The 27,919-nt window shown below is 40.5% G+C and overlaps 1 protein-coding gene across 1 annotated transcript in view; it reads right to left on the reverse strand.

Annotated features, from left to right (window-relative positions):
- The window catches only part of LOC124613232 (negative elongation factor D), a 200,659-nt gene that overhangs the window by 78,932 nt on the left and 93,808 nt on the right, over positions 1-27,919 (reverse strand). Inside the window, exons 12-14 of the mRNA XM_047141906.1 lie at positions 13,681-13,891; positions 13,402-13,542; positions 3,052-3,181 (exon numbers count right to left, since the gene is read on the reverse strand). Coding sequence (XP_046997862.1) covers positions 3,052-3,181; positions 13,402-13,542; positions 13,681-13,891 — 482 coding nt within the window. The remainder of the gene's footprint in view (positions 1-3,051; positions 3,182-13,401; positions 13,543-13,680; positions 13,892-27,919) is intronic.

Consider the following 27,919-nt stretch of genomic DNA (forward strand, 5'->3'; position numbering starts at 1 on the left):
GTCATAACTGACCAAGGCTACTAGGAAAGCAACCATAGTCTATGTTTACTTATGATAGTCTATGGTAGCTTACAACTGTAAACTCACATCATAGATACAAGATTACAATCCTCCCCCTGCAATGTCCGGTCACCATCAGCTCCCGTTTGTCAACATGTATCACCGCACTGGTCTATTTGAGACATTTGAGAATATATCACCTTTTATATGCCTTTTTACTGGAAGGGCATGTCATCATCTAATATAGTTCTATTGTAATTTTAGGTTTACGATGATGTGGAATGTATTGAATCCAATGCGTGTGTTGCTCTTCTGCATGTTAAAATTTGTGTGTCTGACACACACACACACACACACACACACACACACACACACACACACACACACATACACACGTGCCCATAAATTAAGGATAATTGTAGAATGTGGTGCCACACAACGTGGCACTGGCACTACACAAAACTGGCCCTAATAGCATAGGCACTTAGGGAACACACACGACACTGATCTGCAAGTCCACACTATTGGTGATAAGTTGAAAAAACCGTCCCAAAACACGTGCTATTAAACGCCACTGTGTCCTGCGCATGTATCCCGACATCAATATGGGATATCACCACCATGCACACGTACACAGACCGCACAACGGGTTGGCATACTCTGGATCAGGTGGTCGAGCAGCTGCTGGGGTATAGCCTCCCATTCTTGCACCAGTGCCTGTCAGATCTCCTGAAGTGTCCTAGGGGTTCGAAGACGCGCAGCATACATCGACCGAGAGCATGTCAGACATGCTCGATGGGGTTTAGATCTGGAGAACAGGCAGGCCACCCCATTCGCCTGATATCTTCTGTTTCAAGGTAGTCCTCCACGATGGCAGCTCAGTGGGGCCGTGTGTTATCATCCATCAGGAGGAAGGTGGGACCTACTGCATCCCTGAAAAGGTGGACATACTGGTGCAACATGACGACCCAATACACCTGACCTGTTACAGTACCTCTGTCAAAGACATGCAGGGGTGTACGTGCACCAATCATAATCCCAACCCACATCATCAAACCACGACCTCCATACAGGTCCCTTTCAAGGACAGTAAGGGGTTGGTATCTGATTCCTGGTTCATGCCAGATGAAAACCCAACGAGAATCTCTATTCAGACTATAACTGGACTCGTCCGTGAACATAACCTCGGACTACTGTTCCAATGACCATGTACTGTGTTCTTGACACCAGGCTTTAGGGGCTTTCCTGTAACCAGGGCCAGTGGAATGCACCTTGCAGGTCTCCGGGCGAATAAACCATGTCTGTTCAGTTGTCTGTGGACTGTGTGTCTGGAGACAACTGTTCCAGTGGCTGCAGTAAGGTCCCGAGCAAGGCTACCTGCAGTACTCCGTGGCCGTCTGCGGGCACTGATGGTGAGATATCAGTCTTCATGAGGTGTTATACACTGTGGACATCCCGTACTGTAGTGCCTGGACACATTTCCTGTCTGCTGGATTCGTTGCCATAATCTTGAGATCACACTTTGTGGCACACGGAGGGCCCGTGCTACGACCTGTTGAGTTTGACCAGCCTCCAGTCGACCTTGTATTCTGCCCCTAATATCATCATCAATATGTGTTCTTTGAGCCATTTTCAACACACAGTCACCATTAGCCTGTCTGAAAACATCTGCACACCTACTCGCTGCACCGTACTCTGACATGCACCAACACACCTCTGCGTATGCAGACTGCTGCGAGTGCCACCGTGCGATGACCGCAGGTCAAATGCACTGCATGGTCATACCCCGAGGTGATTTAAACCTGCAAACCGCCCACCAGAGCATTGTTTCACCATGTAATGGCATTATCCTTAATTTTTGAGCAAGAGTGTATATAAACTCTGAAATGTTTTTCAATAGAGACCTTCTTCCTTAACAATAATTTGACAGAGATGCTACTTGCAATTAAGAAGTTGATCTCAAGCCACAATAAATAAAACATATGCTTTGACAATTCAGAGAACAGAAGATGGCTTAAATAATGCAAAATTTTAACTTTAACCACCTCATTTTGTTACACTAAGGGAATTCGTACCATCTTAATACTTGCATACATTTTATGATCCCTCCATGGAATATATCAGCTATATACCAATGATGGTTTTTCCTGTAGGCACGCAGATTATTAACATTTCTTCCTTTGGATGACCCTCTCCTCCCAAAGAATGTACACAGCAGGGATGTGAACTTTTTCATTTGTGTTATTCCTAACAAGTCAATGAGCAACATCAACTTCTTGAGCTACTGCTCTGGTGCTGTTTGACTGCACTGCTTTGAAAGATTTGAAGAATCTGTTCACCAAATATCAGAATTCTCACTGTACTTGGCTGTCCTGTATCAGTATTTACACATTTAAAATATGCACATTGCACATCTCTCTCTCTCTCTCTCTCTCTCTCTCTCTCTCTCTCTCTCTCGTCCCAGCTCATAAGCCCCATAATTGTCAACTGCTGGCAACATACTGCATGGAGAGTATTAAAAATAGCATCTTCTCATATCCACTACATTTCAAACTCTTAGAGTTACATGAACATTGGGTAGCATATTATGTATGGGATAATGGTGACCTGGAAGAGTACAATAAATGATAAGAAGTGTATCACACCGGTGAAAAACAAAACCACAGTTTAGTTGGAGAAAAGCCCCCTGCAAGGCACATTTAGCCAGTTTGCTTACCAGACAAACTTAAATGCACGTATCTCAGGTTGCCATTTAATAGCCATAACTCCACAATGGTCCATTTCCAGCGTAAGTTAACCGGAAAATTTTGCTCTAACTAATATCAATATTCTGCTGTCAATTACATATCATGTTTTCTTCCCCGTCCCCCTGCACCTTCTATACTAGTAAATGCATTCCCTATACATACTGTTAACTACATTTTATATCTAATATTCTCTCACAAAAAACTACTGTTGGTGGTTCAGCGATGCTCTTGCTGTATTTCCTAACAATTACAATGCAAAATAGTACAAACTGCAACACAATGAAACTGTCTAAAAATTACTTACCAATGAATTCTGACACTGGGTCATTTTCACCATCACCCCTCATAGAGCCAGTAATTTCTTCATTCTCAACCATGGGCAAGAAGAGTTGCACAAATTCTGCTGTGTACGGTGGTGCTATGGCTTCCAAAACCTAAAATGATGATTTTGTCACAAGATCAGAACTCTTCATTAATTTTTGCCTTAAAAACAAAAATGTTGCATTGCTCAATTTTCTCACAAGTCCAACATTTAGTTTTTCTTTCACATCAAATATAAATTAAAATAAAGTCAGTACGTAGAAAGAAAACCAATGTCTTTTGAAAATTGGTTTCTAGCTCATGTCAGAATGAACATCCTTAATATTATATTTAGACAAGACTGCAGCCTCTGCTTTAAGATCTCTGTGAAACATCTGACATGTATGAGGTATAAATTTCATGAGGATAATAATATCACATTTCATCTTTCCTCTCCTCATTAAACAGAAGTATATTCATACATCTGCACATACGCTTATGTTTTTCTTATATTAAGTTGGCAAATTCTACTGTCAATGAATAACAATCCTTGAACAAATAAATTACAAATTCTAATCTTAATTAATGGGCTGCAATGGTAGTAATATTTCATAATAATGATATCAATGGGCACAGGGTATTTTTAATTTCCTTTTTACACATTTTTCTTCTGTAAGGATCACTTAAAGAAAATTTCACACAATCTGTGCATTCATGTCTGCAAAATCAAAGTTGCAAAGCCAATCAATTGGATTTTCTGTTTATCTAATGACAATTATCTTTAGCAACATTTTACTTACATTAGTCAAATCTTAAAAATTTCTCTTCACTTTGATGACATTACTGAGACTCATTTTCATGTATTTAACCCAAGGCTTAGGTAAATACACTACAATGTTCTCTTTTCTAGTACAACGAAATCTGTTTCATGTGGAAGAAATAAATGCACTAGCTCAAGAGATTTATTTTCAATTTGCTCAATGCATCATAAAACAAAACTGAAGAGCCGTAGATTGTTTACTGTGAAATTCTTATGCTGGACAACACACTAACGCATGTTAGTTTTTAATTTTTTCTTTTACCCCCTTCAACAGTCAAGGGTATTGTTGCCAACAGATAGTTTGGTTGCCGGCATCATTTTCCTAGTGGCATAAATAACATGATTTACTACTATTGACAGAATGTTGTTCTTCAGTTTGTTCCATTCACAGCTTTTACTGCTAAAACAAGACACTGCCTTTCCCTACTGCGAAAAAACAGATTAGTGTTGTGGGTTGGGTTCTGTTTATACTCATGTATGAAAAAACTGGAGACAGGTGCCACAAAACTACCTTTCACAGCATCATTGTTGTGAAAGATGTAAGCATCATATTCACATCCAAGCAGTGAAAGCACAATATTCTGTAAACTGAAGATATATGGAGCCTGGACACATTCTGTGTATGTATCTCATTTTCAATCTTCTGTTGGGAGGGCTCTTTGTTCCTTCAAGCGATTAAATTGTCTTCAAACTTGTAAATGATTAACAAAATTGTACAAAATTCAAGTTAATAAGCTTTGATTAGAATAAAACAGAATAGAGAAGCTGGTAATGAGAAGGCATCTCTTAGCTCCACCAGCAGCAGAAACTGTAATTCTGTGGAGTCTGAGTGGCATAAGAAAATGACTGCCATAACTTCTAAATGTGATAGCTGAGAACTGCTGCTTACCCTAACTATGGACAATAAAAGACAACCTAATACGCTTTTTTTAAGTCCTTTACCAACCTTTTTCATGGTTGACTATTTGTCAGAAATGACACAAATATCAATCAAGACCCCATGTTATTCACTACAGAAGAAGGAGAATGTTGCTCACAAAAAGAATTGGGATGTGACTTACCAAGCGAATGCGCTGGCAGGTCGATAGACACACAAAGAAACACAAACATACACACAAAATTCAAGCTTTCGCAACCAACGGTTGCTTCATCAGGAAAGAGGGAAGAAGAGGAAAGACTTACCTTAGGGGGAAAAAAAGAGGACAGGTATACACTCGCACACACACACATATCCATCCGCACATACACAGACACAAGCAGACATTAGGAGTAGGATTAGGATCATTTTTCTTTTTTTTTTTTTACTCCTAATGATCCAACTCCCCAAGACACTATCCAAATTGAACCCTGCCTGTAACAGTTCCGTCCTCTGTCACAGCGGGACCCACCTCCTCTTCCTCAAAATCACCCTCTCCAAACCTTCCAGGAAGTTTGGACTTCCAGCCTTGCCTCTCAATCCTTCTTAAAAAACCTTAATCCTACTCCCAACATCACCACTGCTGAAGCCCAGGCCACCCGTGATCTGAAGGCTGCCGATCCATCATCATTCTTCCGGCAGACAAGTGTTCCACGACCGTGGTACTTGATCGTCGGGAGTATGTGGCTGAGGGACTGCGTCAGCTTTCAGACAACACTACATACAAAGTTTGCCAAGGTAAGCCCATCCCTGATGTCCAGGCGGAGCTTCAAGGAATCCTCAGAACCCTACAAAACCTTTCACCTGACTCCATCAACTTCCTGACCCCACCGACACCCCGCACCCCTACCTTCTACCTTCTTCCTAAAATTCACAAACCCAATCATCCCGGTCGCCCAATTGTAGCTGGTTACCAAGCCCCCACAGAATGTATCTCTGCCTACGTAGATCAACACCTTCAACCCATTACATGCAGTCTCCCATCCTTTATCAAAGACACCAACCAATTTCTTGAACGCCTGGAATCCTTACCCAATCTGCTACCCCCGGAAACCATCCTTGTAACCATTGATGCCACTTCCTTATACACAAATACCCCCCCCCCCCCCCCGTCCAGGGCCTCGCTGCGATGGAGCACTTCCTTTCACGCCGATCACCTGCCTCCCTACCTAAAACCTCTTTCCTCATTACCTTAGCCAGCTTCATCCTGACCCACAACATCTTCACTTTCGAAGGCCAGACATACCAACAATTAAAGGGAACAGCCATGGGTACCAGGATGACCCCTTCATATGCCAACCTATTTATGGGTCGCTTAGAGGAAGCCTTCTTGGTTACCCAGGCCTGCCAACCCAAAGTTTGGTACAGATTTATTGATGACATCTTCATGATCTAGAGTCACAGTGAAGAAGAACTCCAGAATTTCCTCTCCAACCTCAACTCCTTTGGTTCCATCAGATTCACCTGGTCCTACTCCAAATCCCATGCCACTTTCCTTGATGTTGACCTCCATCTGTCCAATGGCCAGCTTCACACGTCCGTCCACATCAAACCCACCAACAAGCAACAGTACCTCCAATATGACAGCTGCCACCCATTCCACATCAAACGGTCCCTTCCCTACAGCCTAGGTCTTCATGGCAAACGAATCTGCTCCAGTCCGGAATCCCTGAACCATTACACCAACAACCTGAAAACAGCTTTCGCATCTCGCAACTACCCTCCCGACCTGGTACAGAAGCAAATTACCAGAGCCACTTCCCCATCCCCTCAAACCCAGAACCTCCCACAGAAGAACCCAAAAAGTGCCCCACTTGTGACAGGATACTTTCCGGGACTGGAATAGGCTCTGAATGTGGCTCTCCAGCAGGGATACGACTTCCTCAAATCCTGCCCTGAAATGAAATCCTCCCCACTCCACCAAGAGTGTCTTTCCGCCGTCCACCTAACCTTCGTAACCTCTTAGTTCATCCCTATGAAATCCCCAAACCACCTTCCCTACCCTCTGGCTCCTACCCCTGTAACCGCCCCCGGTGTAAAACCTGTCCCATGCACCCTCCCACCACCACCTACTCCAGTCCTGTAACCCGGAAGGTGTACACGATCAAAGGCAGAGCCACGTGTGAAAGCACCCACGTGATTTACCAACTGACCTGCTTACACTGTGAAGCTTTCTATGTGGGAATGACCAGCAACAAACTGTCCATTCGCATGAACGGACACAGGCAGACAGTGTTTGTTGGTAATGAGGATCACCCTGTGGCTAAACATGCCTTGGTGCATGGCCAGCACATCTTGGCACAGTGTTACACCGTCCGGGTTATCTGGATACTTCCCACTAACACCAACCTGTCAGAACTCCGGAGATGGGAACTTGCCCTTCAGTATATCCTCTCTTCTCGTTACCCGCCAGGCCTCAACCTCCGCTAATTTCAAGTTGCCGCCGCTCATACCTCACCAACATTCAACAACATCTTTGCCTCTGTACTTCCGCCTCGACTGACATCTCTGCCCAAACTCTTTGCCTTTACAAATGTCTGCTTATGTCTGTATGTGCGGATGGATATGTGTGTGCGCGCGCGCGCGCGAGTGTATACCTGTCCTTTTTTCCCCCTAAGGTAAGTCTTTCCGCTCCCGGGATTGGAATGACTCCTTACCCTCTCCCTTAAAACCCACATCCTTTCGTCTTTCCCTCTCCTTCCCTCTTTCCTGATGAAGCCACCGTTGGTTGCGAAAGCTTGAATTTTGTGTGTATGTTTGTGTTTCTTTGTGTGTCTATCAACCTGCCAGCGCTTTCGTTTGGTAAGTCACGTCATCTTTGTTTTTAGATATATTTTTCCCACGTGGAATGTTTCCCTTTATTATATATATGAAAATTGGAGGGCTCAATTGGATGGGGAAGACAACCAAACAAAGAGGGAGATTGATTGTAAAGGAATGTATGAATGCAGATTGAGGTGCGATGCAGAACAGGGGCTACGTGGTTGTCTGATTGAAGTATGTGTTGTAAGGATTAATTCACACCTGCGTAATTCTGAGAAACTGGTAACAGAAAAAGATGGCAGGAAGATTCATAGTGTACAGGTTGTGAAGAAACCATTGAAATTAAGCATGATGTGCTCAGCACCATGTTCTCCAACTTGCCCTCAGCATCAGTTTAGTAGGGGCTAATCATTTGGGTAGACAGCTGGTTTGTGGTCAAGCTCATATAAAAGACTGTGTAGAAGCTACAGCAGAGCTGGTCCATTATGCGACTGCTTTACCAGATGAATATGCAGCTGAACATGGTAGTATGTGCTTGTGACAGGGCTGAAAAAGGGTGTGTTGTGTGGGTGTGTGAAGTACAGGTCTTGCACTTAGGTGTTCCATGGGGATCAGATCCATGTGGTAATGATTCAGAAGTAGGTACGGCATAAACATTAACTGGGGGCCTTCATGGATTGGGTGGGCTAAAGACACCATTTTGGGAGAGATGGGAAGGATGTTCCTTCCTACTTCCAGAGCATAATAAAAGGCAGTCAACTAAGTACTAATAATTTACCTAATGTATTCAGTAACTGAATGGTCGAGTTTTTGGTTAGCCAAAGTTGATGGGTGAATATTCGTATCTACATAACTAAGACTACTTGTTTGAGATACCAACACTGGACGCTGTCCTTTTTTATTATTATTATTCTACATCTACATCTACATTGATACTCCGCAAGCCACCCAACGGTGTGTGGCGGAGGGCACTTTACGTGCCACTGTCATTACCTCCCTTTCCTGTTCCAGTCGCGCATGGTTCGCGGGAAGAACGACTGTCTGAAAGCCTCCGTGCGTGCTCTAATCTCTCTAATTTTACATTCGTGATCTCCTCGGGAGGTATAAGTAGGGGGAAGCAATATATTCGATACCTCATCCAGAAACGCACCCTCTCGAAACCTGGCGAGCAAGCTACACCGCGATGCAGAGCGCCTCTCTTGCAGAGTCTGCCACTTGAGTTTATTAAACATCTCCGTAACGCTATCACGGTTACCAAATAACCCTGTGACGAAACGCGCCGCCCTTCTTTGGATCTTCTCTATCTCCTCCGTCAGACCGATCTGGTACGGATCCCACACTGATGAGCAATACTCAAGTATAGGTCGAACGAGTGTTTTGTAAGCCACCTCCTTTGTTGATGGACTACATTTTCTAAGCACTCTCCCAATGAATCTCAACCTGGTACCCGCCTTACCAACAATTAATTTTATATGATCATTCCACTTCAAATCGTTCCGCACGCATACTCCCACATATTTTACAGAAGTAACTGCTACCAGTGTTTGTTCCGCTATCATATAATCATACACTAAAGGATCCTTCTTTCTATGTATTCGCAATACATTACATTTGTCTATGTTAAGGGTCAGTTGCCACTCCCTGCACCAGGTGCCTATCCACTGCAGATCTTCTTGCATTTCGCCGCAATTTTCTAATGCTGCAACTTCTCTGTATACTACAGCATCACCCGCGAAAAGCCGCATGGAACTTCCGACACTATCTACTAGGTCATTTATATATATTGTGAAAAGCAATGGTCCCATAACACTCCCCTGTGGCACGCCAGAGGTTACTTTAACGTCTGTAGACGTCTCTCCATTGATAACAACATGCTGTGTTCTGTTTGCTAAAAACTCTTCAATCCAGCCACACAGCTGGTCTGATATTCCGTAGGCTCTTACTTTGTTTATCAGGCGACAGTGCGGAACTGTATCGAACGCCTTCCGGAAGTCAAGAAAAATAGCATCTACCTGGGAGCCTGTATCTAATATTTTCTGGGTCTCATGAACAAATAAAGCGAGTTATTACTGCATGCATCAATTACAGTAACAAAACTGTTACAGTATACTTATTTAACCAAAACATACACATTTGCAAGTATTTACACTATATAAACATTCAACAGGCTAGATTACGCACAAATATCGAAAAACTCAATCCACTGAAGTGCCTCGTCAGATGCTTCGTATGGACTCTTGATACCATCAGGGAAACATCTGTAAGTGCTATCATTTACAATGTGGCTCATTGCCCGACTATCAAATAGCCACATGTACTGCCACTGCAAAATCTCCATCTTCTCCAATCTGTGATGTATTATGCTGTATCCACTCCTCCTTAGGATGATGAAAGCCTAGAAATTTAACAGCTGGGTTGTCAGTAAGTTTATTATGGTTCCGGGTTTTTTTAGCCAGCATGTCAAGTTTCCATTCAGTATCCCCGTTAAACAAGTTGAAAGCATTTGGACTCCTCCTTCATATGTGGTCTTCTGGATATGTGTATTTCTTAGGCAGTATGAGTAAATCTTAATGAAGAGGGAACGATTCACTTTCAGAAACTTGTTGGCAAAGGTTGTTAGGAGCCACCTTCCAACGAAGAAGAGCTGGACAAATGTTCGATAGTATTGACAGCCAGCATGTAGGTGTAGAGCTGACTGGCCCTACTGTTGATCACGTAAGACATGCCTCTAACTGGACAAAGTGTAAGGGACAGTATTGCACCTCACTTGTCTGATTTGAATGACACATTTAGTCAACAAGTTGAGAAGTAGATATGGCATAAAAGGCTGAGTTTCTGGAGGAAAGAGTCCAGGCTGTCCTTGTCATGGGTCCAGATTCCCTAGTCCTCTCTACTGACCAGTCTCCCTGGAAAACTAAACATGACCAAACAGTGCCAGCATGGCAACAAGAGTGAACATTTGACTGAGTCACTCTCTCTCTGCCTTGTGTGCTTGTGGTGTGTTCTGAGCTTCTGTCCCTCAACTCTCATTTTGCTAGTTATACTCTATTCATTCTTAATTACATGAGCCTCAAACATAGTCCACTTCCTTTTAAATATTATAAGACGTGTTTAATATATGTTTCTCAAAGCAAAATACTCACTGAACGTCCTCAGCCTCTTCAATATATTAAACAATGGCAGAAACATTTGTTCTGGCAAACAAAACTTAATTAGCATTTTAAGCTGATTAAGCTAGAGGACTATGAAACACAACCTCTAGGATCTGGGGAGAAGCACCATCCCCACACTGAATCTGCCTGGGACATAAACAATGAGGTCCAGTATGCCTGCCAGTCTGGCTGCAGTTTTTAATCAGTTTTCCACATCCAAATAGGTGAAAACTGGGCGGGCTTGTACAGATGTTCCACTTCAGTTATGCAATTCACAAACATTTTGAAAATGTTCTCAACCTTTCACATGGGGATAACACTAGATTCAGACAGAGGTGGTACACCAATTCTGCCTCTGGGGTGGGGGAGGGGGAGAGGGTGGGGGCCATCCTGCCACCATCTAGCACTAACACTGCTAACTCCAGATTCACTTGCCTATCCCTAGAAGCCTATTGTGTACAACACATATTTTTTGTTCTGAAAGTTTAGCTTTTAACTCTGTGGCCACAATGCCTTTTTGATTGTTCTAAATAATTAAAAGAGTAAAGATAAAAACTCAATGAATAGTTGACACACACACACACACACACACACACACACACACACACACACACACCTGTAAGGCTGCATTACTTTGTGCCAGTACTGCACTTCATCTGGGGTGAAGGGTTGTGTCAGATGGAGAGGAAGATGTGAGAAAGAAGATGGGAAGCGAGAGGGAGGGTTGTGGAAGGGTGGCTGACTGCTAGAAGGACGAGGCAGCCAGTGTATTGTACAGGAAACTAACACAACACTAGTGAATTCATTCGGCTGCAGTCAAGGGGAGCTGAGTGCAGCACATGATGACATCAAAGGTCACAATTTTATACAAATTTAATACCAAGAATCGATGGTACATACAGTGCCAGCCATGAGAATTGAACGCCAGAAAGGACAGCAAATAACAAAATTTCCCTTATTGTGTGTTTACAGTACAGCAGGAAGAATACATAATTAAATTTGCATGCATTATGGGAGCATGCAGGGTGCAAAATTTAGCAGGGCTGTCACCTCTGACACCAACAATGGGTATCTATAAACCCAGCTGAGTACTGAGGCAATAAGAGCTTCTACTGGATATTTTATCTGAATCATTACAATGAAAAATAATATTGTTGATGTTACTGCTTGAACAATAAAATATTAAACTGATAGTTCATTTATTATTTTGTTTTTATTACTTGATAACAGGGCTGTAACACAGCCAAATATCAAGTCACACTGAGCTTGGATGACAGATAACAGAAACATTGTCTCCTGCTGCTCCAAGTCTATGCCACAGATCATCAATCACAGTGATTGGTATGCTGTAGTGTGTCAGTTTCTTGGCAAAGCAAGACCACGTTTTCAATAGCTGAGAGATCTGGAGATCATGTTGTCCAGGGTGACAGTTGAAAATCTTCTGCATTGGGGGACGGCAGGACAGCACAGGTGGCAACATGTGATATGGCACTACTTTGTTGAATGATGTCACAGACACCTTTAAGATAATTCACAAACACTGGATGTAACAAATACATCAGAAATGTAATGGCCACTATCCAAATTACAACTACGTGAGTCAGAGATGCTGGTATCATACATCACGCCAGGTGCTGGGCTCATAGATGATGATAACGCAAACCGACCTGCATGGGAGCTCGCCAGGAAGAGTCATCGTGTGACTATCAAAGAGAACAACCGTGCAAGATATACCACTTCATACCTGATTATATGTTACGATAAGTGAAGTCACATACCATACATGGTATTTGGTGTAATAATCAAAATTCTACAAGGGGCAGAAAAGAAGTATACGAACAGTTAACGAAAAATGTGAAAAGAAATATTGATGAAAATTCAAATAGTAAAGAATGATTTTCTCTTGTGCATCCTTCTGAGAACTAAATGCGATTACGCTTATAAATTTAAAAAAAAAAGAAAAAGAAAGAAAGAAAGAACGAAAGAAAAAGAAAAAAAAAGAAAAATATCGTAATTTTGGTCACGTCATTGGTAAAGACGTGATTATTAGAGGAAATCCATAATTATAATGATTGATTCATAATAGTTGTCATCTCTGTGTATGGATATTTGTCTTGCTGGAAACAATCCCATTTCCTGACTTAACGTATGTGATGTGGCTGTAAAACCCCGCAAGGCAGAGGGAACAATATGTCTGTCCTCTTGAGTGCTATTTGTGTGGGACTGCTGAGATCCTGTATGGCATCAAGCTCGACCCGCCTGAAGCTGTCGATTCCTTATTCGCATAAACAGATGTGGGATCCTGACCGATGTGACAAACAATATCACAGACTGACAAACTGCAGTTGTGAAAGGAAACAATCCTACTCCAGTCAAATTCTGACACAGGTTGTTAAGACATTTCTCCTACTTGTAAGAGGCATAACATTATTTTCTCACAATCAAATCTGATTTCTGAGGGAGACACCCTTTTCATAATCTTTCCCGAGTTACAGAATGTACATGTTGTTACTCCTACTGTATCTACTTTGCGAGGTTGTGCACATCCAAGCATGTAAGTGCACTTTGCGCCAACCTGACTTCTATTGCGTGCCATTTCAAGATCTTGCAGTTTTAATGACCAGCAGTGTATGCTGTCATGAAAAATCTTTTGCTCACCTCAGACCACTCTGAAACTAGCAAACAGCATGAAAGGCAACATACCTCTGTAACAAAGTACCGTATCAGCGAGATGTCAGTATCGCCCTTCTGCCAGCACTGCTTGATGTATTTGACAACAGGCACAACGCAGCCTCTACTGAGCAGATTCACCATACGATCGAGCAACATCTTCCTCATTTCCAACTGTGTAAAACATTTTGTGGATTAATTAATGACAAATTGTAATAACAGAAACATGGACATAGGAAACAAAAACCTTTACATAAAACTAACACTAACTGTACATCAAAATCTAGGTATTGTACAGTCTTTCCCTCTTACCTGCACTAGAATTTCCAGTTCATCCTGCTTTGATTCAAACAATCTCACAAGGAGTGAGAGAACCATTGGGTGAAGAAGCATGTGGCAGGTGACAACTTCATCCAGCAGTGCCAGATGAATGGGAGTGTGTTCAACACAGAGCTTGAAATATGACGACTCTGTAACGGTACTTTCTACCCACCTCACAACACCTACAGATACAACTGGAAACCTGAAACATATCAGAAAATTGCAAGTCAAGAATTTTAAAATAAAACAGAACAAGTGACTAGCGTAACACAAAAAATATGTCATTCAATTATCTGTTTGACTGCCAGCAAGAACCAACGAAAAGAATAAATGTATAAGATTTATTGTGATTTGTGTGAATCAGAAAGATTTGAACACAATATCAAAACATTTTTCTTGGTCATTTCTTCAGCAACATTTATTACTTATCTCCAAATTTAATGAAATTTGGTGTGAAGGTTCTATATGATCTTTGTTGGTTATAGGCCTATACCAAATTTCAGTTCAGTACCTTCACCGGTAGAAATTTTACAGGCTTTTTAAATAAAGGCTACTCAACTTCAGATCACATATGAAGGTACAAATGTGCCATGTTTGCTAGGCTTTTTTGAATGTTCTACCAAACATTTTCCCCATTTGCTTTAATATACAGGGTCATTATATTTAAAGTTAAACTTTCAAAACTATGTAGAAATAACACCACTGGTCAGAATGACATCAAGTTGCAACGGAATATTATCGGAGGCGGCGGACAACGTATGGCAGAAGAAGAAAAATAGTGTGAAAATTGATCAATAGATAGCGCTGTATGTGTCAGAATACGTAAATAAAAATACGTGTCACGCACATGACCCATTGAAGTTGGTATAAACACGCTGGGTACACAGCTTTTCCTCCTTCAGCATCTGTGACATTAGCCATGACTGTCTCAATGCAGGATCACGCTCTGCTTGTAAAGCTGTATTACCAGAATGACAGCGCAAACGTCGCTCTGCAGAAGTTCCGGACACTGAAGGGGTTGAAAAAAGGCATTGGTCTGATGACTGCCGTGGGTCTGGAGAAAATGATTTGGAAATTCAAAAAGATGGATTCTTTTGGTGAGCAACCTGGTAGAGGGGGGAACAATTTGATTCGACATCAGTGGAAGCAGTGGCCACAGCAATACAGGAGGAGACGAGTGGTGATGTGCGAATGTGTAGTGCATGGAGAATTGCCCAAACATTAGACATACCTGTGAGCATGGTGCATAAAATCCTACAAAACATCCTTCTTTGCTATCCATTCAAAATTACCCATGTGTACGAGTTGCTGCCTGTTGACCTGCCCGCAAGAGAGACCTTCACTTTAGAATTTCTTGCTCACATGGAAGTGGACAATGATCGGCCGTGGAAGAGTTTGTGGACAGATGAAGCCCACTTCCATCTGACAAGATACACAGAATTGTAGAATATGGGCAATGGAAAATCCACACGCAAATCAACTAGTACCACCTCATCCTGAAAAGGTCACTGTGTGGTGCAGGTTATGGCATCATTTATCATAGGGCCATATTTTATTGAGGAGACAGGTGCTTCTGGTCATGTCACCTGTACCCTCACTGGTAAGCACTGTGAGTGTCATTTGCGCAACCATATCATTCCAGCTCTCCAACAGTGTGGATGAGATCATTTCTATGCAAGGTGGCGCACCTCCAAACCTTGCAAATTCAGTTAAGCAGCTGCTGAAGCTGCCATTTCAGATGCTAGAATTATCAGCCGCCATTGCGCTACAGCCTGGCTATCCTGATCACCTGACATTAATCTGTGCGACTTCTGGCTGTGGGGCTATCTGAAAGATGTTGTGTTCAGTCTTCCGACTGCAAACTTAGCTGCACCGAAGGCACACACTGCACAACACATTGTGAATGTGAACCCAGAAACACTTCAATCAGTTGTGGAACATGCTGTTTTTCAATTTTAACTTGTAGCAGAAAACTGTGGACAGCATATTGAACATGTTTTATGCCAGTCACACAAAAATTAATAATCCGATATGATTTTTACTGATAGTTTTTTAAGCAGTTTTTGGCCTCAGGACAATTAAAAACCTGTGTGACTGATGCTTTTTATGCGGTTTTGGCCCCAGGACTATTAAAAGCCAATGTAATTGATGCTTTTTATGCAATATTTGGCCTCAGGACAATTAAAAACAGATTTTTCCCATCCAATGTGATATGATGTTGCCGTGGTGGATGGGCTTATGTAACAAACAGTATCACACCCGTACACCCAGACACACTAAGTGGTACAGTCTGTTTAACATCAAACGTACACCTTAGGCATCATTGTACGACTCATTTGTCATTTGTAGTCGACCACTACGAAATTATGATGATTACAGCGCCATCTATTGCTACATTTTGTAACTATTTATTTTTCTTCTGCCATATGTTTTCCCCTTTCTCTGATAATATTAAGTTGCAATTTGACGTCATTCTGACCAGTGGTGTTATTTCTACATTGGTTTGAAAGTTTTACTTTAATTATAATCACTCTGTACACAGACATCACACGACTCCGAGAGCCAAGGTCTGACCGACCACTACTACTTTTCATACAAACCAAACACACCAAAACTTCAGAGGGTTATTCCCACCTATGATGGCTGTATATATATCAAATTTAATGAATGCTGGACACCTAGATGAAAAGATATGCAAAGTAGGTCAAAATTTTATTGGTGGGGAGGGGGGGGGGGGTGTCTGGCTGTGTATTGATCATGCATGGATGGCTCCTCCCTGCCCCCCTCCCCTCCCCCCCTTGCCAAAGCTGGAAAGAGCATGCTTTAAGCTTTCAAAGCTATATTCTTTAATTTCTGGATTTTGCGTTTTGGTGAGTAACAATACTTTCAAAAATTATTATTTTAGCACTTTGAGAAGATTGAAAACTTAAATATTTTGCTCATTAAGTATCATAACACTACTGGTAATTACTTTTTTATTCGAATTCATAAATCAGTTTCTAACATTACTTTAACACATGCCATAAAAACAAGCATAAAACAAAACACAGCAAATTTGTAAAACAAAAGTACTAAAAGACCAATTCCACTTTTAGATAAACAGTTATACAATTTTGTCAAGAACTGTTTTGTCTACCTGATGTTGTTGATGTTGATGCTAGAAAAGTCATGAAAATATGTTGCTCAGGAATCCAGCAAGTGTCTTTAGCAGATAACCAGTGGAAGGAACAAGCAGAACCATGTAGATGCATAAAGCTGATGAGGACATCTAGTTGTTCATGTGAAACGTCACACACATTTCCAAATCATCAAAAACTGGCATACATAAAAGCATCATACCATCCTGGTTGTAAACTTGCAATTGAAATTGCTGGAATTTACTCATCGGCTTCGATGGCCTTAGCATCATTGGACAGCCTGCTTACTCTGAGCTGGTTACAATTAACTGGCTGAAATTTAAAATTTTCTCTTGTTCTATGTTCCCTGGCAAACCTTGTTTCTTGACCAGCCTGAATTTTTTCAGTTTCTTCTTTTGGTACATAATAAAACTCTATACCTGGAATACTACCAAATCATATGGATTCAATATTTGGTTATCCAAGGGCCACTGTAGACTAGCACGAGCTCCTAATCTTTTTGCTGTTCCCCAATGCCGTCACAAGACAATTTCATGGTTGCCACAAGTTTCTCCAAGTAAAAAATTGCCTGATTTTTCCTGATTTACAGACAAGTTTAGGCGTTTTCCCCAGACAAATTTTTGATGGCTCAAGGGTAAGAAAAGATGTAAGTTGACAAAAAATTAAGGACTTCTGTATTTCTAAACATATTATGAACCCTGTTTTATAACTGCACTACACTTTGTTCCTATGCACGGACACCTGAATTTACTCACGTAAGTGACCACATGATGTGATCACACAATGGCAAAAAATGCAAGGGAACCCTCAGCTTGATTCACTTCTAAAGATTCTTCCACAGTTTTGAAAGATATTTTTGTTTACAGTGTTGCAGCTGTCTTGTGATTTTTTTGAGCCACTATGGCTTATGTGCCTGCATAATGTGCTAACAAAGTAATACAACAAATCTTGCAAGATGCTCTTGTAAAACGTAAAAAATTCTTTCGAATCATTTTGCAAATTTATTACCATGTAGCCATTCAGCACAACATTTCTGGACATACTATGTCTTTACTTTAGCCATTTTTACCACTAAAACAATATCCAGTGATGTAAAAAACATCACATTAACACCAGCACTATGGATGCAGCTGCAGATTTATTCATGTTACAATGCATAACAATAAAGGAACAAAGACAGAATACCGTGCATTATAAATGTTTAGGTGATATAAATTCAGAAGGTAGTAGACGTTAATAAATTAAATAGTGCTATTTTCGATATGTTGAACAGATCAAGTCAATTTTAAAAGTAATTTTACTGTAAAACCACCCTAATATGTTTAAAAATCTAGCTTTTAGGTGGCTATTCAAAACAACCAGAGTTAGTGGGAAAACCAGTAACTTGGTAGCAATGGCACAGTGACAGCCCACACACCCAAGTCCAAACAGAGCACAAAACGGAGCAATATGAGTGCACACACTAAAAAACGCACAGTGAGTGCACACTCTAAAAAACGCACAGGACAGAGGAAAAAGTATAGTCAATAACATGTTGCATGCAACTTCCTGATTTCTCCAAACTCCAAAGGAGTACATCGATTAAAAAGATTAATAAGCAAAGGACTTTCCACAATTGGCCGAAAACTGAAACGGGTTTTCAAAATAACCGTCTTAAGTGATGATCATTAGCTAAAAATTGGGAGAAATAATGGAATGATCGCGAGACAGGAGAAAAAGCTGAAAATTGGGAGTCTTCTGCCTAAATCAGGTGAGCTGAAAAGTATGTACTATCGGGAAGAACAGCAGTTGTCAATAGATGGGTATGTCTGGCAACGAAGAAGGGATTAATGCAATCTACCCCATTGTCTAAAGAGGAAGCAAGAAGTACAGAAACAGCAGGAAAGCAGGGCGGCTAGGCATACCTTGGTGATCCTCCCTCTTCACTGAAAAACCAGTGGCAAGTTTCCTTAATGAACGCCAAAACTTGACATTAGAAAAGGGTAGATTACATCAAGCTGCGCAAGAGTATGTCGAAAATGCCGAAGTCTGTCGGTCAACTTTGAACACCACTCTGTTGACAAGGTTTCCCAGCTCGTCCGACTTTCCTGTTCTCCTTGCTTACTTCTTAAAGCATTACTGAAATACCCTTTTAATTGCCTAACACATCACCAAAATGGCTGGATAAAAAACAATGCAGTCATTGAAAATAAAATCCCATTACGGTCAGTGAGATGTTGTGCAGCCTTTAAGGGTCAACGCATCACTTAACAGTCATAGCACTTCGTTTACTGAGACTGAGGAAAAAGACGAATTGTCTGCTGTCTTCTTGACAGACATGACTTCCTTGCAGTGCTCAGCTCCTTCCACATGACTGTTTACGGCCATCATTCATATGTTGCTGAGTGCAAAAGATCTGCTTCATACTGTGCAAAACGTCTGGAATTCTGACATCTTGCGAGCCTTGATGCTCTCAAACCTCCAGTCATTCAGCTATTCAGCACTGAATTTCACTTTTCTTGGTTTCACCATGACACAGTACTAGAACACTTCAAGAGTTGCCATATGACTGAGGATGGAAAGTTGTTTGTTGGCAACACTCCTACAGCAATCAAAAGCTGGCGCACCTTTCAACATGAGATGCCATACACAAAAAAACGATTTTCCCAAAGAGCCATGCATATTTCCAGTGGATTCTTTTGATACCTGCATCACCTGCCTATATGTTTGTGGAGGCCTGACCATGGGACTGTACCCACAGAAAGCGAGAATAAAATATTCATAGCATCCCTCATGGCTCACAAAAGGTCCGAGTTACTGGAATGAGATTTTAACAAATGACAGCACGGAAATATTTGAGTATTTTTCTACATGATAAGCAAATGAGTGAGTGTAGACTTATGTAATGCAATGATGTAATTTTTCTTTGATAGCTACTGAAATGAGAATTTGTGTGGCTTTGCAACAAGATTAAGTTAAGAAATTATACATTTGTTTTTATACCCAAAACGTGATTTGTCATAAACTTTTGACCTGGATCGACCATATTTCCCCATTTCATAAGCCACTGTTTGACAGTGTGTATGGCAGACTAGGAAAAATAAATAAATAAAATAAAATAAAAAATAAAATCCCGGCATTTTCCCAGATTTCATGGTTAAAAATACACTTTTCCCCGGGTGAAAACACTTTTTGTGTGTTAAGTGACAGTATAGTTTCCCTGGGAACTGTAAAACTAATCAATCCTTTGAATGGTTAACGCTTTATACAGCAGTGTAAAATCTCTTCAGAAAATGAACCCCAGAAGAGAAGAGAAGAGAAGAGAAGAAAAGAAAAGAAAAGAAAAGAAAAGAAAAAAAGTGTTTTTGGAAAGATCTTTGATGTACTGGGTCAATCCATATGAAGTGGCCCAGTGATTGTTGCTTGACCATTTTTAAATATTTTAATATTTTTATATGTGATTGCCCTATGTTTGATAAGTCAAAACAGTTTTTTGAAATAATTTATCTTGCACCTTAAGTGGATGACGGCCATTTTTATTTTTAGGCACGCAACAATTTTTCAGTCTGGAGACATTATCGAAAATTTGAATATTTCTGCACTGGGTTAAGTTACAACATTGCAATTGACATGATTGTTTTTAGAAAAGTGTCCTCTAGACAGCAAAGGACTTGGAAGAGCAGTTGAACGGAATGGACAGTGTCTTAAAAGGAGGATATAAGATCAACATCAACAAAAGCAAAATGAGGATAATGGAATGTAGTCAAATTAAGTCGGGTGATGCTGAGGGAATTAGATTAAGAAATGAGACACTTAAAAGTAGTAAAGGAGTTTTGCTATTTGGGGAGCAAAATAACTGATGTTGGTCGAAGTAGAGAGGATATAAAATGTAGACTGGCAATGGCAAGGAAAGCGTTTCTGAAGAAGAGAAATTTGTTAACATCGAGTATAGATTTAAGTGTCAGGAAGTAGTTTCTGAAAGTATTTGTATGGAGTGTAGCCATGTATGCAAGTGAAACATGGACGATAAATAGTTTGGACATGAAGAGAATAGAAGCTTTTGAAATGTGGTGCTACAGAAGAATGCTGAAGATTAGATGGGTAGATCACATAACTAATGAGGAGGTATTGAATAGAATAGGGGAGAAGAGGAGTTTGTGGCACAACTTGACAAGAAGAAGGGACCGGTTGGTAGGACACGTTCTGAGGCATCAAGGGATCACAAATTTAGCATTGGAGGGCAGCATGGAGGGTAAAAATCATAGAGGGAGACCAAGAGATGAATACACTAAGCAGATTCAGAAGGATGTAGGTTGCCGTAAGTACTGGCAGATGAAGAAATTTGCACAGTATAGGGTAGCATGGAGAGCTGCATTAAACCAGTCTCAGGACTGAAGACCACAACAACAAGAACAACAACATTGTTTATTACACAAAACACCCTAAATTCAAAAATAACCAGTCAAAATGACCTCCAAAATTTGGTAGACAAATTTTCAAAAATCCACTTTTTAGGCCCAAAAATAACAAATAAAGAGTTATTTATGAGAGTCTATTTTTTCCCTATAGTTAGATATCATACACTACTAGCCTCATATAGAGCAAGAACACTTATCACTGTAACAAGTGAAATTTGTGCCTGGATTGAGTACTTATTGGTAGGGAAGACACAGAACATTATCTTTTATGGGGAGTTATCTTCAGATGTAGAAGCAACTTCGGCTGTGCCCCATCAAAGTGTATTGGAACCCTTGCTGTTCAGGTTGTATATTAATGACCTCGCATGTAATATCAATAGTAAAATCAGGCTTTCTGCAAATTATGCAGTTATCTATAATGAAGTACGGAGAGAAACTGCATAAATATGCAGTCAGATCTCGATAAGATTTCAAAGTGGTGCAGAGATTGCCAACTTGCTCTAAATGTTCAGAAATGTAAAATTTTGCACTTCACAAAACGAAAAAACACAGTATCCTATGACTAATACTGTCAATGAGTCACTGTTGGAATTGGTCAATTCATACAAATACGTGGGTGTAACACTTCAGAAGGATATGAAATGGAAGAACATATGAGCTCAGTTGTGGGTAAAACAGATGGTAGACTTCGGCTTATTGGTAAAATACTGGGGAAGAGCAATCAGTCCACAAAGGAGATTGCTTTCAAATCACTCGTGCAACTGGTTCTAAAATACTGCTCAAGTGTGCGAGGCCCATGCCAAACAGGACTAATGGAGGATACTGAACATATACAGAGAAGGGCAGCAAGAATGGTCACAGATTTGTCTGGTCTGTGGGAGAGTGTCAGAGAGATATTGAAGGAAAAGAAGTGGCAGTCCTTGAAGATACATGGAAACTTTCCCAAAAATGTCTTATCAACAAAGTTTCCAGAGAAATCTTTAAATGGCAACTCTAGAAATATACTTCAATCCCCTACGTACTGCTCACACAGGTATCATGAGGATATGGGTAGAATAATTACTGCATGTACGGATGCATTCAAAATATTTTTACCACGCTCCATACGTGAAAGGAACGCGAACAAACCTTACTAACTGGTACAATGGGATGCATTGTCTGCCATGCACCTCAAGGTGGTCGACAGAGTATAGGTGTAGATGTAGACGTAGATGAACAGGCATCACTATTCCTTTTCAAATTGTGATTGATAAATTTATGCCAAATTTAGTGTTACTTTTGCAAAATTCAGTGCTATTTTCACCATCATATCGAAGTTTGTTACTCGGAAAGAAAATGAACTGTTCTTTCAAAATTACACACAATCCTCAGTTTGAAGGAGATTAAAAGATAAAATTCAATTTTAACATTCAATAACTGACAGTACCTGCCACCCTCAGAGTTTTAACATTTTTTATACCACAAAATAACAATTTTCATGATATCTCCTAAAAATCACTGATTTCACATTATTTCTCAATAAATCGACAATTATGTGTTATTGTTTTCATGAAATTTTCCTGTCCCTAGTGATGAGTTATTCCAGAAAATTATTCCGTAAGGCGATATTGAGCGGAAATATGCACAATATATTAGGAGGTTAATTCATTTGTTGACAGACTAATAATTATACGAACAGCTCAGCTCATCTGAGCAGCTCAGTAATATGCTTCTTCCCAGTCCAAGTTTTCACGAACATGTGGCAGACATAGACAGAAAACTAAGAAACACTACTTATTTTTAACCTTCTCTAACAATCTATCCCTCTCTCCTCCCCGATGATGAAACTATTAGTTCAGAAAGGTAGGCTACTGATTGTACTTTTCTATACTTATATCAGCAGTACTGACATTTTGCCACCAAGGGGAGGAAAGTAAGTACTGGCCAGCAATCCTGTCTTATAATTTTACAAATGCTCGTTAAGCATGAAGAATCAAAACAATTTACCAGATCACTTCAGGAGTGACAATGCTTTCACAACCGCAAAACATTCCACATGAGAAAATCATTGGACTCACAGAGACAAGTCTGGCATTTTTGTGAAAGTGGCCCATTCTGAACACACAGTATAACTTCCATGGGAACAGTGGTACTGTGACATAATTCAGCAAAATCTTTAACGGATAAGACAATACCAATATGCAATTCCTTAATATTTGGAACAATATCAATTGCTTGGGCGAAACAAGATCTATCTTCCTGGTTTTATACCATCTTTCAAGTGATGTTTCTCTCATGAGGAAACAGTATAGCAACAGTGTCAGGTAGAGAAGAACAACCATCCCAGGGGACATCGCCTTATTGTAGGCACCTTCAGTGTCGGACGGGAGGGTTTGCATGCCTCGATGAAGTCGAGAGCTATGCCAGCAGCAGTGTAGCTACTGGCAAGGTCACCCAAGCCGGACTGGTATCGACTGAGGAGCCAGACAAATTGTGCCCTGCAACATAGGGAGGGGGGCTCTGTAGGCACAGGGAAGCCAACCTCCCTAGGGGAGTAAACCCTAAAGAAATCCAGGTCCTCCAAGATGGGGGTTGGGCGTGGGGCCAATAACCCCACACTGTCAAAATGACATATTATGGAACCTCAACAAGAGCCTCAGATGATGGATGAGAGACAAAAAACATGACGTCGGCAAAGAAAAAGGACACAAGATTTGGAAATAGTAACATGGAATGTATGAACAATGTTGAAACCTGCAAAACTGAAAGAAATAGCTGATGAGATCATGAAGTTCAAGTACATTGTAGCACTACAAGAAATAAGATGGTAAGGACAAGGACAGATAGATACGCCCCAGTATTCTCTGCTGTATAGTGGACCAGAAAGAAGAACCAAACAAGCCGGAATGGGATTCATAATAACAAAGAAGGTTGGTAAAAGTGTTTTGGAATTTGAACCAATAAATGAAAGATTTTGCACACAGAGAGTGAAAGGGAAATACAGAAATATAACGATAATAACAGCATACACACCAACAGAGGAAGCACAAGAAGAAGCAAAGGAAAAGTTTTACAAAGATCTAGAAAGGGCATCCAGTGAAGCAAAAAAGTATGATCTGTTCTTATTTATGGGAGATTTTAATGCACAGGTTGGGTGAAGCGAATATGGAAGAGTATTTGGGAGATACACATTACATAAAGAAAGTAACAAGAATGGAGAAATGTTATGTCAGTTGGCTGCTAGAAATAATCTAATCATCAGGAGCAGATGTTTCCCACAAAAAAGAATACATCTCAGAACATGGAAAACACATATAAGTGGAGTAGTCAATCAAATAGACCATGTGTTAGTAAAGGCAATACATGCCACATCAATTACCGATGTGAGGAGCTGCAGAGGTCCTAACTGTGACTCGGAACACTCTGCTGTAAAAGTTGTAGTGAGGGAGAAATTATCTGTAACACCGACACCTGGAATGGAGAAAAATACAAACTGGGACACAGAAAAACTGAATGACCCAAAAGTTGTGAAAGAACCAAGCAAATGTTAAGATATGCACTGACTCCCAGCGAGGAAGCAATGGGAATCCAAGAGAGATGGACTAAGACCCCGAAAGAGCTGAATGAGGCAGCAGAAGACATAGTTGGGGTGAGAAGAAATGCGCGAAATGAGTGGTTTGATGATGAATGCAGGCTAGTAATCGAACGTAAAAATGCAGCAAGACAGAATTATACAGTGAGAAACAAGAAGAAACGTGGAGGTGTACAAAGAATTAAGATCCAACACCCAAAGAATATGCAAGAAAAAGAAAAAAGAATAACTGAAATCAAAGTTTAAAGAGATAGAAGAATTAAAGGAATAGAATGAAATGAAGAAATTCTATCATGCTGTGAGAAAGATGAGAAAAAATTTTCAATCCAAACAAAATGCATGCAAAAACAGAAAGAGATGAACAAGAAATATTGTAGAGGTGGGCAGAATACTTTGAAGATATGCTCAACAAAAACTCAGATCAGGACCCAAGAGGTACACGGGAACAGGAACACAGAGGCAAGAGAAATTGAAAGGGATGAGGCACAAAACCCAACAATGCTGCAAGTGGAAACAGTGATAAATAAACTAAAAAATAACCGTGCACCCAGTGAAGATTGGATCGTGCCAGAACTAATAAAATCGGGGTGGGGGTGCGGGGGTGCGGGGGTGGGGGTGGGGGTTGGGGGGGGGGGGGGGGAAGGAGGGGGCAGGGGCAACCTCTAAGATGTGAAATATTTAAACTAATAAAGAACATATGGGTAAACGAAAGCATGCTGGAGGAGTGGAATACTGGAATAATATGTCCAATATATAAGACAGGAGAAAAGTGCAATTGTGAAAACTATGGAGCCATAACCCTACTGAATACAGTATATAAGATTCTCTCTGTAGTGCTGAACGAAAGAATAAAGAAGTGTGCCGAAAAGATACTCTGAGAATACCAATGTGGATTCCGAACAAACAGAGGTACATCTGACCAGTTGTTTGTTGTTATGCAAATAATGGAAAATTTTTATGAATGATATAGCTCTCCACTTTCTATTCATTGACTTTAACAAAGCTTTCGGAAGTATTAATAGACCAGCATTGTATAAAGGGCTGAAAGAATTGGGCATCTGTGATAAACTGAGAAGGTTAATCAAGCTAACCATGAAGGATACAAAAGTAAAAGTGAATAACTGAATGACCAGGCAGTTTGACTTTGAGGATGGAGCAAAACAAGGTGATGGCCTCTCTGCAGTCCTGTTTAACTTAGCACTGCATATAGTGATTAAGTCCAGCCAGATATGCACATATGAAGATGATACTGCCATCGTGGCAAGGGATGTAACATCGCTTAAAGAAATAAATGGACAAATGGAAGCACAAGAAACAAGAATTGGGCTTACTGTAAATGAAAGCAAGACAAAATATATGGTTATGTCCAATTCTGAAGCTAGAAGAACACCACAGAACCTGAAGATCTCTGATAAATGCTTCAAAGCTGTTAGATGCTTCCATTATTTAGGTATCCTCCCAACCAATGATAATAGTATGAGAAAATGTATTAAAGAAATGATACAAGCAGGAAACAAAGCCTATTATGCAATCTTAAAGATACTAAAGAATCTAATTACAAGAACAATTAATTTAAGAGTATACTATTCCCTTGTGCGACCTGTTACCACATATGGATCAGAAATGTGGTCAGTGACAGAAGCAGACCTTAACAGCCTAAGGGCATTTGAAAGAAAAATCTTACAAAAAAATCTATGGGCCTGTGAGAGAGGCATAAGGTCAGAGAGTGAGATACAACCATGAAATACAGGGGCTTATACAAGGGGAAGATACAGCGAAATTTATCAAATGTCAAAGAATACGTTGGTTAGGACATGTGGAGAGGATGACGGAAGACAGGATGCCCAAACAAATAATGAATGCCGGACTGTATTCCACCAGAAGAAAGGGCAGACCAAAAGCTAGATATGCTGGCTGACCTTGCCAAGATGGGGATCCATGGATGTAAGGAAAAAGCTGACAAAAGAGAGATATGGAGGAAGATTGTTGAGGAGGCCAAGGCCCACCAAGGCCTGTAGTGCCGACGAAGAAGAAGAAATGAACAAAAACCTTGAGCTTTTTTATAAAGACACACAACCTCCAAATCCAAGAACAGACAATGAAATTATGGTTCAATTCTTATTTTATTCCATAAAATGACTTTGCTGGTCTTTAATGTAGTCTTCATTCTTCTCAATAAGCAGGTCTTTTATTCCCATTATGAAGCGATCTTTGTTGATCTAGCTGATTACTTGGATCACTGCATCATAAGCCTCCTCAATAGTCTGAAAAAGTTGCCCTCCGAGTGTTTTGTTTAGTTTTGGAAAAAATCAAAATCTGGTGGGCTCAAAAGTCAAGATTTTAGACTGAATGGCGAAGTATTTCCCATCCATAATTCTATATGTTCTACATACTGGTTCAGCAATAAGCCGTTGTGCTTAATCATGCACAGTGATCACTCCAGCTGTAAAAGTATCAGATCTTCTTCAGTGAATTTTTGGCCACAAAACATTTTGCAGGAATGTCTGTTATCTTTTTGACCAAGGAGGCTCAGGATGTTTGTACTGGGAGGAATCAAAGTTCAATTCTGGCTCAAAATAACGAATCCATGTTTCATCTATGGCAACAATCCATTTTAACAACTGACCTTCCACTCCCTCCTAGAGTTGAAGCAATTGTTGTGTGACCCTCTTGCAATATGCACTTTGCTCTTCACTCAGATGAAGGAAAACCCATTTTGCAGCACTTTTCTTTTCTGTAAATTTTCTGATACACTGAAGAGATAGACATTTTTGCCTTATTTGCAATTTCTTTGGTTGTTTTGCAACAATCTCCATTCAAAATATTATTAATAATGATAATAGAAGTGCATTATGTTGCAGATACCAGACAGCCACTCTTTGGGTCATCTTCAGCACTTGCCTGGCCTTAAATGAAATGCACTTTGCTCTTCACTCAGATGAAGGAAAACCCATTTTGCAGCACTTTTCTTTTCTGTAAATTTTCTGATACACTGAAGAGATAGACATTTTTGCCTTATTTGCAATTTCTTTGGTTGTTTTGCAACAATCTCCATTCAAAATATTATTAATAATGATAATAGAAGTGCATTATGTTGCAGATACCAGACAGCCACTCTTTGGGTC

Source organism: Schistocerca americana, chromosome 4, assembly GCF_021461395.2.
Source record: "Schistocerca americana isolate TAMUIC-IGC-003095 chromosome 4, iqSchAmer2.1, whole genome shotgun sequence".
Taxonomy (NCBI): domain Eukaryota; kingdom Metazoa; phylum Arthropoda; class Insecta; order Orthoptera; family Acrididae; genus Schistocerca; species Schistocerca americana.